Raw genomic sequence first — 13,511 nt, 5'->3', positions numbered from 1 at the left:
ATCAACAACATCACATATTAATTACTATATCTACTAATATCATACTATAATTAATACTAGAATAATCACATTTTTTTAACTTCATTTATTAAAAAAAAAAATACTCTGAAGATTAACCTTTTATGGTTATTAAATTTTACGCATTAAAAATGCTGGCATTTTCTTGAAGATATCAAGTTGAACAAGAAAGAGATTCGAAAAACTTATTTAACCTAAAATATAGAAAAAATAATTCCCACGTCCACATGAATATGAATAGAGTAGTTACAGTGCAGCTTTAAGGTAGCAAATTCCAAAATTTATAGGTGAAACACTAATACTATAATAATAACTCGAAAACACACTGAACTGCTCCACTACCTACCTTAACATGTTTATTATGGTGTTCACAGTTCTTCCGTTACCATCTCCCAACATATAAAATTGTTGAAAGAGGAACAAGTTGAGAGAAATAATGCATCACCAAGATAACATTTCAATTTTCATCATCAGAAAATAGAGATTAAGGATTATAAAAAAGAACTTTCACTTCCACCATGATGGCAGCGATAATTTTATTAATTATTACTTATCATTATCTTAGTGTATTCTTTGTGCTTACTTCAAACCAAAGCAAAGAGGAACAGACAAATCATGTTTATAAATTTTAAGAATTATCTTTAAAATTACAGAATCTCATTCTCTTAATCTCTTCTTTCCTAATTAGTTCAGGAATCTCTATTTAAAAGTAGTTTTTTTACAAAAGAGGAAATATACAACAGACAATGAGATGCACAAAACAAAAATTCTCTTAGAAAAAGTACTACAAATAATATACAACTTAAATTGGAGGATAATGGTATAAAAATCTTTTTTTATTAGTAAATAACACTATGAAATTGCATTTAAGTTTAATGGTCATGTATTGTGGGAATAAAAAATTGTGAATCAATTAAAAACCAGCATTGGTATAAATTTTTTAAATAAGCATTGAAAAATCAGTAAATCTATAATACATCATGGATGTAAAATAGTCCGGATAATCGGAGATTGATTAATTGAACTTTAATTATCATTTTAATCTCATTAGTAATTTTAGTCTTGTACTTCGACTAGATTGAATTAGTATTATAGTTAATGTTATCTATACCTATATATAATAAAATATCTCATTTAAATTTTACTCTTTAATAAATAACTATTTTTTAAATTAAAATATTAATTTTATTTTGTTAGATTTAATGTTTCATTCATTTAATTACTTTTAAATTAAAATAAGTATCTTTAAAAGAAATTATTTATAAAAAATAAAAAATATTTAAAATAAAATTTTAAAATTATTTATATTTACTTTAAAATTTAAAGAAAGTGAACAAATATGAACCATACTTTTTACTAGTTACAATAAAACATGTTATATTGATTTAAAAAAATAAAGAATTAAATTAAATCACGTTTGAAAGATAAGAGGAAATAAATAAGTAAACAAATAATAGGTAAAAAAAACAATTAAGCCCAAAATTATTGATGAAAATAAAAATATGGACTCGGTAGAACTCAAGTGGAAGCCCAAAAATAAATTATATACCGTTAATAAAAGCCGTTTGGTCATATTCAGAAATTTAGGAGCAGTATTTTAGGAGGCCTTTGTTGTCGTGTTTTTTCAGGTTCTTTTGATTTTTCGTTGATCATTGGTTCCACTAAGTTTCACCATATCCCGTAGACTTTGAAAATTGAAAATCCTAGCCACTTCCGTGACTAAACTCAACCGCTGCATTTTCTTCTTTTCTTTCAGGGAACCATCCACCCATAACAACAAAAAAACAGCAAGCTGTGTTTTTTATCATTCTTTCTCTTTAAACAAGCACCCCCATCATGGAATCGTGCTCATAAAGCCAAAATTTCCTGTTCCCCTTTCATTTTTAGATTATTTTGCGGAATTGGGAGTTGGGGGCACAATTGAATGATGGGTCTCTTGACGAATCTTCGAGGCTTGAGAACAGAGGGCACCCAACAAGAGAGCTTACCCGTTTTGGCTACGGGTGGCAACCCAAAGAGGAAATGGAACAATCTAATGCCTCTTGTGGTTGCCCTTGTGGTCATCGCGGAGATCGCGTTTCTGGGTAGGTTGGATATGGCAAAAAACGCCGCCATGGTTGACTCCCTCGCTGACTTCTTTTACCGCTCTCGAGCGGTCGTTGAAGGTGAAGATTTGGGGTTGGGTTTGGTGGCTTCTGATCGGACTTCTGAATTGGATAGTTGTGAGGAATGGTTGGAGAGGGAGGATGCTGTCACATATTCCAGGGACTTCTCCAAAGAGCCTATTTTTGTTTCTGGAGCTGACCAGGTTTGGTTAATTCTGTTTTTCTTGTCTTCTCTTTGTTGTCGCTTTTTTCTTAATTATAAGTATAGTTGGTTTAAGCATCTTCTGGTAGATTTTTTTTTTTTTTTTTAGTTTTGAAGCTTAGGACTTTTAGTTGATTCTCACTAGGTTGGTATTTAGCTCAAAAGGAGGAGATATTGGTGTTGGAGGAAAAGATGATCGAAAATTGGTTAAAGTGGTTTGAATACGTGCATAGAAGGCCATCAGAGCTCTCATCAGGAGATAAGATTCGTGAATGAGGGGAGGAAGAGACCAAGAAGGATAATGGGGGAAGTTGTTAACTCTGAAAATTTGATCTTTACACGAGTTGAATGATGTTGGGTGACCATGTTGCCGACTTCACCTAGTGTAAAGACTTTTTGTTTTTGCTGTAGTGGTGGATGTGTGTCGATCATGGTCATGGATGAACACATGGTCACATTGTACTTGAGAGTGGCGTTGAAGAATTACTGTTTTCTGCTATTTAGGTCTTTGCGTGGGGGATTTGTTTCCTCTCCTGCTAGTTGTTGAATGACAGGATCCTCCAACTCATTGTGGTGGATATTTATTTTTGTGAAGTTCGTTGTTTCTCTCTTTAACAACACCTTATCTTGTTATTCAATCCAAATCTCTTTGTTGGCATGTTTGCTTGATGCTGATAATTGGTCAAGATGTAATTCATGAACCTCCTTATAATTACGAAGTCCCAGATATTGTTCTTGTTGATCTTAAATTGTAGTTCATTCAAATGCAGGAGTGGAAGTCGTGTTCGGTTGGATGTAAATTTGGGTTTAGTGGGGATAAGAAGCCAGATGCCGCATTTGGGTTACCTCAACCAAGTGGGACAGCTAGTGTTCTGCGATCAATGGAATCAGCAGAATACTATGCTGAGAACAATATTGCCATGGCAAGACGGTGGGTAAGCACTGTTGTAAAGTGTTATTTCATTAGATGCCTACATTTTTTTGAATGTGATATCATTGCAATTCTAGCTACTTTTGTTCTTTGATTTTTTTTTTTCTTTTTGTTCTCTGTTAAAGTGGACACAGTAATTCGTTCCAATTGTGTTTTTCTTTTTTTTTTCAAATGTCAATAATTGAACTAATATTACAATGTCTTTGTGTACTAGGAGGGGATATAACATTGTAATGACAACTAGTCTATCTTCGGATGTTCCTGTTGGATATTTCTCATGGGCTGAGTATGATATAATGGCACCTGTGCAGCCTAAAACTGAAGCTGCTCTTGCAGCTGCATTCATTTCCAATTGTGGTGCTCGAAATTTCCGGTTGCAAGCTCTTGAGGGCCTTGAAAAATCAAACATCAAGATTGATTCTTATGGTGGTTGTCACAGGAACCGTGATGGAAGAGGTACATTGTGATTTTTTTTCTAGATTCAACTTCAATAATTATTAGTAATCTTTTATCCGTGTTAATATTATTATAGATGTTTTCTACTTTTGAAATTGCACTTTGTTTTGTACATTAATGTTTGCTTCTTATTTTGCTCTGAAAAAGAGCGAGAAAGCAATTTAATTGCAGAATTTAGACACTAAAAGATTGTAACATGTCTGCAATGTGCCTGCAAATGCTTCTGGATTTCTGGGATAACTTTGTTTTTTTTGGGTCAAAAGCTTTTCTAATTTTCACTGACCTGATAGCATTGTCAGAGCACTTGTTTTTCTAATGTTCTTTTATATTTTTAGAAGGAACAAACTTAGGTTCCGAACTTTAGGTGCTTTTAGTGTTGTAATCTAATTAATTGAAGTTTGATCTTCATAACTCACATCATAAAGGTTAGATTAATGGTCAAAACTGGCTACTGAGATCAAAGTCTTATTTTAATTAGAGCATAGGGTAAAGTATGTGTTTGGTCCCTCTAAACTTTTCAAATTTGGTTTTAGTTCCTCTAGAAATTTGTCTATTTTCAAATGCCACTAATTTTGAAATGCATCACTATTTGTCTAAAAGCATTGTCTAATGTTTTAGAAAGAACTATCTAAACGGCTTTGAGGATATAGTGCATTTTTAAATTAGAAGGGTGAAAAATGAAAAAGAAGAAGGAAATATGAATTCAGATCAGGGTTTTGAGTAATACTATCAGTTTGTTCTCCAACTTCTCCACCCTATTTCCAATTCTCTCCTTTCCACCTTTTTGTTCCTTGTTGACACTGAAGAGTAATTTTTCTTATTGAATCTTCCCATAGAAAGGATGGAGGAGTGTGAAACATGGAAGTGTTCTATCTTTTTCTTGCACTTATTATTAGTTTAAAATGAATTCGTTTCTAGTTTCTGCACATGATCAGGAAGGGAAAACATACAAAATTATCCTTGATGCTTGATATGTTGTTGGACATGAACAAATTATGTTCACAACTCAACATTGCGAATCTCAATTATAATTGTTATGTAAAATCCAAGAATAGTTTGACTGTGGTATGACTAATTGATTTTAAAGTTTAAGGAAATTACTCCTCTGCTTGAGTCAATGACTTCCGAAGTTCCAAAGATTACGCGATGCTGTTGTTATTTGTTAATGAATACAATTATGGTTATTATCTTACTCTATTGCAGTGAACAAAGTGGAAGCCCTGAAGCACTACAAATTTAGCTTAGCATTTGAAAATTCGAATGAGGAAGATTATGTAACTGAAAAATTCTTCCAATCCCTTGTTGCTGGTATGGATATGTATATATTTTATCTCTATTCTCTTGCATTTTCTATATATACTACATTTATTAATATAACACTAGTTTTCCGTGGGCTACACAAACATTTTAGTTTGGCTCTTATATCCCATCTGATTTTCTTTTACATCTAAGATTTTCTGTTGAAATGGAATTGAATGCTCAACTTTAAGTAAGTTCAGCAAAATTAAGGATGATAAAAAGTTCACGACTAAATTCAGGAAAATATTTCTTGAACATAAAATTTAGACAACAAACCTTGTTCCTTTGATTTTATGGCGAATTTTCAAGATGTATGTATATGGAAAAGATAAAATTAAAAAACTTATACTGTCAAATTTTTATGTTCAAATAATGAAATTCTTAAATTTATTGATCAACTAGTCCTTTTTATGGTTGTAGGCTGGAGTAGACATTCTTTAGTTGAAATTAATCATCTTAACTCTTACACAATGCTCCTTGAATTTTTCACACTTGAATATGATCCACTATCAGTTTCTTGAGTTCGTTGCTTCAAACTATTTGCCAACAATGTACCAGTATTTCGATCTGCTTCGGGTATCCAAATACATAGTTGGTACCGATGTACTGATTCTTATATGTATTTATGAAGTATCCAAGCCTTTAAAAAATTACAAAAAATTAATAGAAATACATACAAGACATAGACGCAATTATGATATTCATAATATAGGAACATTGAAGCTTTGTCTCTTGACGGATTTAAGAAGGGAAGACAAAAGAGAGTGATTTATGATAACAAAGGTTTATAGTTTTTTAGTTTTGTTAGTAATTTCCTAGAATTGCAATTTTATATTTTATGATTTTTTTTATATATTTTTAGATATACATAATGCATTGGTGTAGTGTATGAGATACACATATTGTGTCTGTGTGCATCATAAACCGGCAATATACTCAGCATTTGTGAATGAACTTTGAAATGATGAACCGAACTTAAAATAGTGTGCAAGATACACTTGGTGATAGTGTACTGTTGGCATAAATTCAAGAAATCATACTGAGTGAAGTGGAAATTTACAATAATTTCCTGAAAGACAAATTTTTCTCTAATACTTGATAATATATTAATGTGCAATCAAGTCATATTCTTGTATTCTGGGACGCTTCAACATGAAAAATGCATTTCCATATAAACAGAATGGGGTCTGGTTTCTTAAATTTTGCACAATTGAAATATCATATGAACTCACTTTTAATGCTGGTTCTCAATATTAATCTCTTTAATTGTAGGAACTGTCCCTGTGGTTGTTGGTGCTCCAAATATTCAGGACTTTGCTCCTTCTCCTGGTTCAATTTTACATATTAAAGAGATAGAGGATATTGAGTCGGTTGCAAAGACCATGAGATACCTAGCAGAAAATCCCGAAGCATATAATCAATCATTGAGGTAAATTAAATGCTGAAGAGAAGGAAGTTGTTTGATTAACTTCCCTTTTTCTGGTTTAAAAATGTGAATGGATTTTGTGTTGTTCTTTATTTTGTGATTATTAGGATGCACCCTGAATTATCTTACTAATATAGGTGGAAGTATGAGGGTCCATCTGATTCCTTCAAGGCCCTTGTGGATATGGCAGCAGTGCATTCATCCTGCCGCCTCTGCATTCACTTGGCCACAGTGAGTAGAGAGAAGGAAGAAAATAGTCCAAGCTTTAAGAGACGTCCTTGCAAGTGCACTAGAGGGCCAGAAACTGTATATCATATCTATGTCAGAGAAAGGGGAAGGTTTGAGATGGAGTCCATTTACCTGAGGTATCTATTACCATCTTAGAATATCTTATGATTCTGTTTCATCAGACTCAGACCATCTGTGACTATTACCATTATGGCTCTTGAAATAACGCAAAGACAATTCATGATTTTAATTCCAAATGGCAGGTCTAGCAATTTAACTCTGGATGCTGTGAAGGCTGCTGTTGTTTTGAAGTTCACATCCTTGAATCATGTGCCTGTATGGAAGTCTGAAAGGCCTGAAGTTATAAGAGGGGGGAGTGATTTAAAACTCTACAAAATATACCCAGTTGGCTTGACACAGAGACAAGCTCTTTATACCTTCAGCTTCAAAGGTGATGCAGATTTCAGGAGTCACTTGGAGAACAATCCTTGTGCCAAGTTTGAAGTCATTTTTGTGTAGCATGCTATAAATGGTATCTCTGCTCTTCCTGAATTAGCTTCACTTAGGTGAGCACTAGCTAGAGTTTTAGGAATGAGTATGGCAGTGAATATGGCATGGCTTTATTTATGCCTAGTTTCTTGGCCAACTCATTGATGTTTTATATGAGAAAGACATCACACTTTAAATTTAAACTCGTTTCTGTAGAAGTGCAAATCCATATTTAATGCTTAGTTTTAGTGCTCTTATCTGATCATCTAGAAATCACAGTTCTTGTATATTGTGAGTGAAAAACTGAAAATCTAATACAAGCATAATATGTTTCACTCAAGAATATATTATGACTTCTTGTTGTTTTTTGATGATCTCGAGCTTTTTTAGTGTCTGGAAATTGTGAAATATTAGATGAAATATTGGAGGATCTATCTCAGATGAAAACTGCGTGATCTTTCTGATTTTTTCCAGACCCAAAACAGATTCCAAAATAGCTTTTATACAAAGGTTTTTGCTGTCACTAATTCGATTAACAATTTACCTAATCGATTATCGTGAGTATATTTTCACTTACTTTGTACCATACTCACAGCTAATCCATTAGTTAAAAAACTAATCATATGCAGAATTACACAGCAGGCCTGAAATACATTTGATAAAGAGAAGCTAATTTCCTAATGCATATCCTAACTGGACCAAGCTATGTTTTATCCTAGATCAGTAGACATCATCAAAACTGTTCTTCATTTATGGATGAAAGGCTCCCCCTTCCAACAATCTCCCCCTTTTTGATGATGTCCAAAACATGGACTGTGATAAGCCTACCTGCAGCACATTAAGCAAACAACAACAGCAGTACACAGTACAGGCGCACAAGGCAAACAACAGCACAGGCATATAACAGATATCACTTTCATTTTATGTTCCCCCTATCAGTATAGCTTATCAATGCAGTGGCAAAATAATTCTCCCCCTTTTTGGACAGTAGCAAAAAGACATATTCAAGATGGGACAGGGAAAAAAAACTAAATAGCGCAACAAAGTAAAAGATGCAGCAGTAGATAATGCATAACAACCAGGATAACAACCAGAATGCATAACAATTTCGCATAATGGATTAGCGGGCTCCTTTTGAGAAATTAAGTAGCAACTATGTGATGTAGAACTTAACACAGACTAAGCTTCAGACAAAACACGATAATGGATTAAGGCCAAGGTTAGGCAAGCAGCTACACAGTTTGAACACAGTAGGCATACAATGTATGACAATACTAACAACGCAACAGGTGAAATCAGTAGCGCAGGTTTACATCAGAGTGCAGACAGCCATAAATCAAATCAGCAATTAAGTATTGCAACATCAGTTTAAATCAGTTGCAATATCACAATAGAAGAGGAACTTTTCACCTTGGCAATGCCTAAAATTTGACCTTTGTTATTAACACCTCTTGTAACATGACCAATAATTGGCTTTGTAAGATATGTTGCAGAACTTCTTCACATCTCCTTTCATGTGTCTTGAGCATCCATTATATAAAAGCTACATTGTTTTCCTTGCATCAAGACACACCTGAAACAAAGATTAAAGAGAAGATGCAAGTACCCAATTGAACTTGGGTCCTTTCATGTTAGTGGTTTGAGGTGTTCCTTTAGGTACCCATTTGTACTCTCCTTTAGGAACCCCACAATTTTTAAAGTAGCAGGAATTAGAAAAATGGCCAGGTTCAGAACAGTAAGTGCAGATAATAAAGGATGGTTTGCTGATGTTGAGGAAATTTCTACACGATAATCGATTAGAGTTGCCACTGTAACCAATTCCTTCTTTATTCAGCACACTCCTTTGAGATCCTAGTACAGCATCTAGGTTGGATCTTCCTAGGGTAAATTTTGAGAGAGTTTTCATCAAATACTCTATCTTTTCTAGTTGTCCTGGGCAGTGCTCACATCTGGACCTAGGATGCTTTTCAGATTTTTCTAATTTCTCCAAGCAAGTTATTAGATTCTCATTTTCCTCTTCTAACTGTTTTATCCTACCCTCAAGCCATTTAATCTCTCCTTTACACTTGCTATTTGACTTTTGCAGTTTTGTAGCTTCCTTATGCAGTTCATTAAATGCATCAAGCAGTTCATAGTAATTATTTTCCTCATGTTCAGATGTGAAGCTACTCACACTGCTTTTGGATGATTCTGCTTTAGCCATCAGACACAGATTATTTTCCTCTTCAGTACTGTCATCAGATTCACTGGATGTGCTGGAATCATTTTCTTCCCAAGCAATGTAGGCTTTCTTTTTCTTCAGGTGCTTCTCTGCCTCATTTTTCTCTTCCAGTTTCTGCTTCATCTTCAGCACATGGCAATCTGCCTTGATGTGTCCTGTCTTGCCACACTCATAGCAGGTTTGAGTTCCAGATCTGGATTGCTTCTTGTTTTCTGCATGACTGTTATTAGTTTTATTCTTATACTTCAGAAATTTTGAGAACTTTTTCACCATTAGTCTCAAGGATTCACTGTCAGAGTTGCAATCATCATTAGAGTCATCTACAGTTTCTGCTTTCTTCAGTTTTGCTGCAGATTTTACAGCACTCTTCAAGGCTATTGTGTGCCTCTTTTCTCCATCCTCTTCTTCCTTGAGTCTTCCAAGCTCTAGTTCGTGTTCTCTTAGCTTCCCAAAGAGTGTAGCTATGTTCATGCTAGTGAGGTCTTTGGATTTTAAAATTGCAGTGACTTTGGGCTGCCATGTCCTGTTTAAGCTCTTCAAGATTTTGATATTCAGTTCTTCTTTGTCAAAGATCTTGCCAAGAGTTAAAAGGTGATTTACTATGTGTGTAAATCTCTTCTGTACATCACATATGCTTTCTCCAGCCTTCATTTTGAACATTTCATACTCTTGAATGAGAGAATTCTTCCTTGCTCTTTTTACCTCATCCGTGCCCTCATGGGTGACCTCCAAAACATCCCACATCTCTTTGGCGGATTCACACACAGATACCCTGTAAAATTCATCCAAAGTTAGTGCAGAGGATATAATATTTTTGGCTCTAACATCATAGTGTGCCCTTTTATTTTCATCAAGAGTCCACTGTGAGAACTCTTTAAGAACAGTTTTGCCTTCCACAACTTTAATGGGTTGAAAAGGTCCATTAACTACAGCATCCCAGACCCCTTTGTCCACTGATTCAAGAAAAATTTTCATTCTAATTTTCCAAAAAGGGTAGTTTTCACCAGCAAACAGAGGTGGCCTGTTGATGGATGCCCCTTCAGCAAAGTTTGAGATGTATTAGACATATCAGGATCTTTCTAATCGATTATCGTGCGATTAGCTAGCTCTGATACCAATTGTTAAAAACATATCTGTCTAATTATCTTAACCACAAAGGGATCTGAATTGATTAACAAGCTTTTATATGGTTTAAGATGAATCTTAAATAAATCTTTAGGTTTTAAAGCTCAATTAATCAATTTCGCAGTTCTGGGTTAATGGACTGTTTAAATCAATCAAGAAAGATTATGAGAGAGAAGAAAGAAGCAAGACACACAATTTATACTGGTTCGATTCAAAAAGAATCTACATCCAGTCTTCTCCTAAGTAACACACTTAGGAGGATTCCACTAAACAGAAAGGTTCCAAGAATTACAAGCACACCTATGTAATTCTAACCCCCAAAACCCAAGAACTTGATTCAACAATCAAGAACTCCCCCTAGGAGCAATGCATCCACACAATTGCACCTAGGTCCACACTTCAAACACTGAAGCTACTGTAATCAGAAATACAGAAAACAAAACAAGAAACGAAAACACCTAAGCTATGCATATTTGACTTGATGCTCCTTGAATCAAGCAAGATTCATCATGGTAGAATCAACCATCAATTCTTCTTGGATCTGTACTTGAGTTATCTTGCAGAATCTTCTGAAACTTTGTGTCTCTCAGATGGCTCTATCTCAGATGAAAACTGCGTGATCTTTCTGATTTTTTCCAGACACAAGACAGATTCCAAAACAGCTTTTATACAAAGGTTTTTGCTGTCACTAATTCGATTAGCAATTTACCTAATCGATTATCGTGAGTATATTTTCACTTACTTTGTACCATACTCACAGCTAATCCATTAGTTAAAAAACTAATCATATGCAGAATTGCACAGCAGGCCTGAAATACATTTGATAAAGAGAAACTAATTTCCTAATGCATATCCTAACTGGACCAAGCAATGTTTTATCCTAGATCAGTAGACATCATCAAAATTGTTCTTCATTTATGGATGAAAGGCTCCCCCTTCCAACAATATATATATATATATATATATATATATATATATATATATATATATATATATATATATATATATTATGCAAAGACCCAAAATATAGTCTCTTTTTCTATTCTCTATCACTTGGCCACAACCAGATCATTCGTGTTCTACCTCTCCTAGTGATTACCCCAAGGTAATTTGCTGCCAAACCTATCGGCCACAATTGACAGAGTACGTGCGGGAACCATTGCCACAGATCATACACCGTAACGTCAAGTGGAGTTCCCAAATACAAACATAGTCCGTAACGTCCCAAGACTACCAAACTCGTCAGCTATCTGCTGAGGAGGGCAATCCATCTGGACCCATCTGTACTGGCCACAACCAGCACACTCACACCGGCAACACTCACCAACCCGAGCTCAACTCAAGGGTTTCTCGTGTTCATCCACCATCCCGAGCTCAACTCGAGGGATGTCATTCCGATCTCAACTCGAGGAATGTACGTACTTAACCCCTATCACAAGCTCAACTCTAGGGATACGTTCCGAGCTCAATTCAAGGAACCCAACAATCTTACCTTTTAAGCATCACCCAAAAGCCTTGTACATCACTCCTAATAAGTCCAACAACTAGGACTTACAACAGCCAAATCGCCTAGTGAGGGACACGTACCGCTAGGCGCTATCAGCATCCATACCGCCTGGCGGGGGACACGTACTGTCAGGCGCCAAGCGCCTAAAAAAACACAAAGTTTGAACCACCGCCCGGCGAGACCGTCCACACCGCCAGGCGGACGCTGCTCCAGAGCTACTGTTTCTGTCGCTATCGCCTGACGGAACCTTCCCCTCCGCCAGGCACCACCAAGTCCAGGACCCCACTGTTCCCTCACTATCGCCTGGCGGCCTAACCCCACCGCCAGGCACCATATCAGTAACGCCACTTTCACTGTACTAGTCTGAATTTAGGCACTGTTGCTTGCGTCCATCCCTTGTTACTCACTCAACTAAGTCCTAAGGTTATAACCACAGTCTATAGTGTCCACACTTGTGCTTATGATCTATCTCGTTTGACCCCAACATATTTGATTCTCCTATTTTACAATTTCCATACTTTACAATTCAGTACAACATCTGTAAATCAATTGCAAGCTATATTTTTCACTATATTCTGGTTTAACAATTTGCTTCCCAGCCCTCACACGTTTATATCAATGAGTCCATTGGATTACATAATTTCAAACCCAACCTTTCTACTAAATCCAGTGTACACAGTCTATACCTATAATCATTGCACACTCTAAGTTCTAAATTCCACAAGACTCCAACTTATTCCGCTCTCAAGTTATAAAGTCACGCTTCTTACAAGATTATCCTTACGCTAACATTTCCAACTCTCCATTTAACATCTTCCAATTCCATTTCCTTTCCTCTCTAAACATCAAAATACCCCAAAACCAGCACTACAGTTGCAGCCACGCAGACTCACTGCTTCTGCGATGGCGCCTAGTGGCAAGCCCAGTGCTGCCAGGCGGTACAAGTATTTCTGGGAAAAATCCCAAACTCTCAGCACCCGTGACGCATCCCTCACTCCCTTCCGAGGATCTCCTCTACCTACCTCAGTCGTTGCTTCCCAAGAACATGATAAATATGGCACACTAATCGCTTTGACTAACTCCAACAACCATTATACTGTAATTAATACCTATTACATTTAGTTCTACCAAAAAACCAATATGAAAACCCTAAAGTTCCATTCACACTGTTTCATCAATTTTACCTATCAATTATACTGGAATTCAATGAAATACAACATCAATGAACCCATCATCATTCTAATGCCAAATCGATGTTAAACCATCTAACCCATTCACGTTTCTTGCTAAACTAATACACTTCAAGCATTATATCATAAGAAACATGGTTAAACATATTATCAAAATAATAATAATTAAATAACACACAATTGACATACATAGGACTCGAACCCAAGTCCTCTCACACAATCAAGTACTCTCAACCATTTGAACTAGTACTCTTCCAAATCATACCAATCAAAATTAATGCCATAAATGATCTTCCCACCCACATTTATTAATT

The 13,511-nt window shown here is 35.5% G+C and overlaps 1 protein-coding gene across 1 annotated transcript; it reads left to right on the top strand.

Moving 5' to 3' along the window:
• The first annotated feature begins 1,616 nt into the window (after positions 1-1,616).
• FUT11 (fucosyltransferase 11) lies at positions 1,617-7,497 on the top strand. Its single transcript, XM_028064516.2, has 7 exons — positions 1,617-2,326; positions 3,096-3,256; positions 3,471-3,712; positions 4,916-5,020; positions 6,284-6,440; positions 6,575-6,802; positions 6,929-7,497. Exons 1-7 carry the CDS (start codon positions 1,943-1,945, stop codon positions 7,182-7,184), a joined length of 1,533 nt encoding a protein of 510 aa, XP_027920317.1. The 5' UTR covers positions 1,617-1,942; the 3' UTR covers positions 7,185-7,497.
• Positions 7,498-13,511: the final 6,014 nt, after the last annotated feature.

This window comes from Vigna unguiculata, chromosome 3, assembly GCF_037176805.1.
Source record: "Vigna unguiculata cultivar grain cowpea cultivar isolate G323 ecotype 2 chromosome 3, ASM3717680v1, whole genome shotgun sequence".
NCBI lineage: Eukaryota > Viridiplantae > Streptophyta > Magnoliopsida > Fabales > Fabaceae > Vigna > Vigna unguiculata.
Note: the sequence above shows the minus strand (reverse complement) of the source record. Positions and strands in the feature narration are given on the sequence as shown.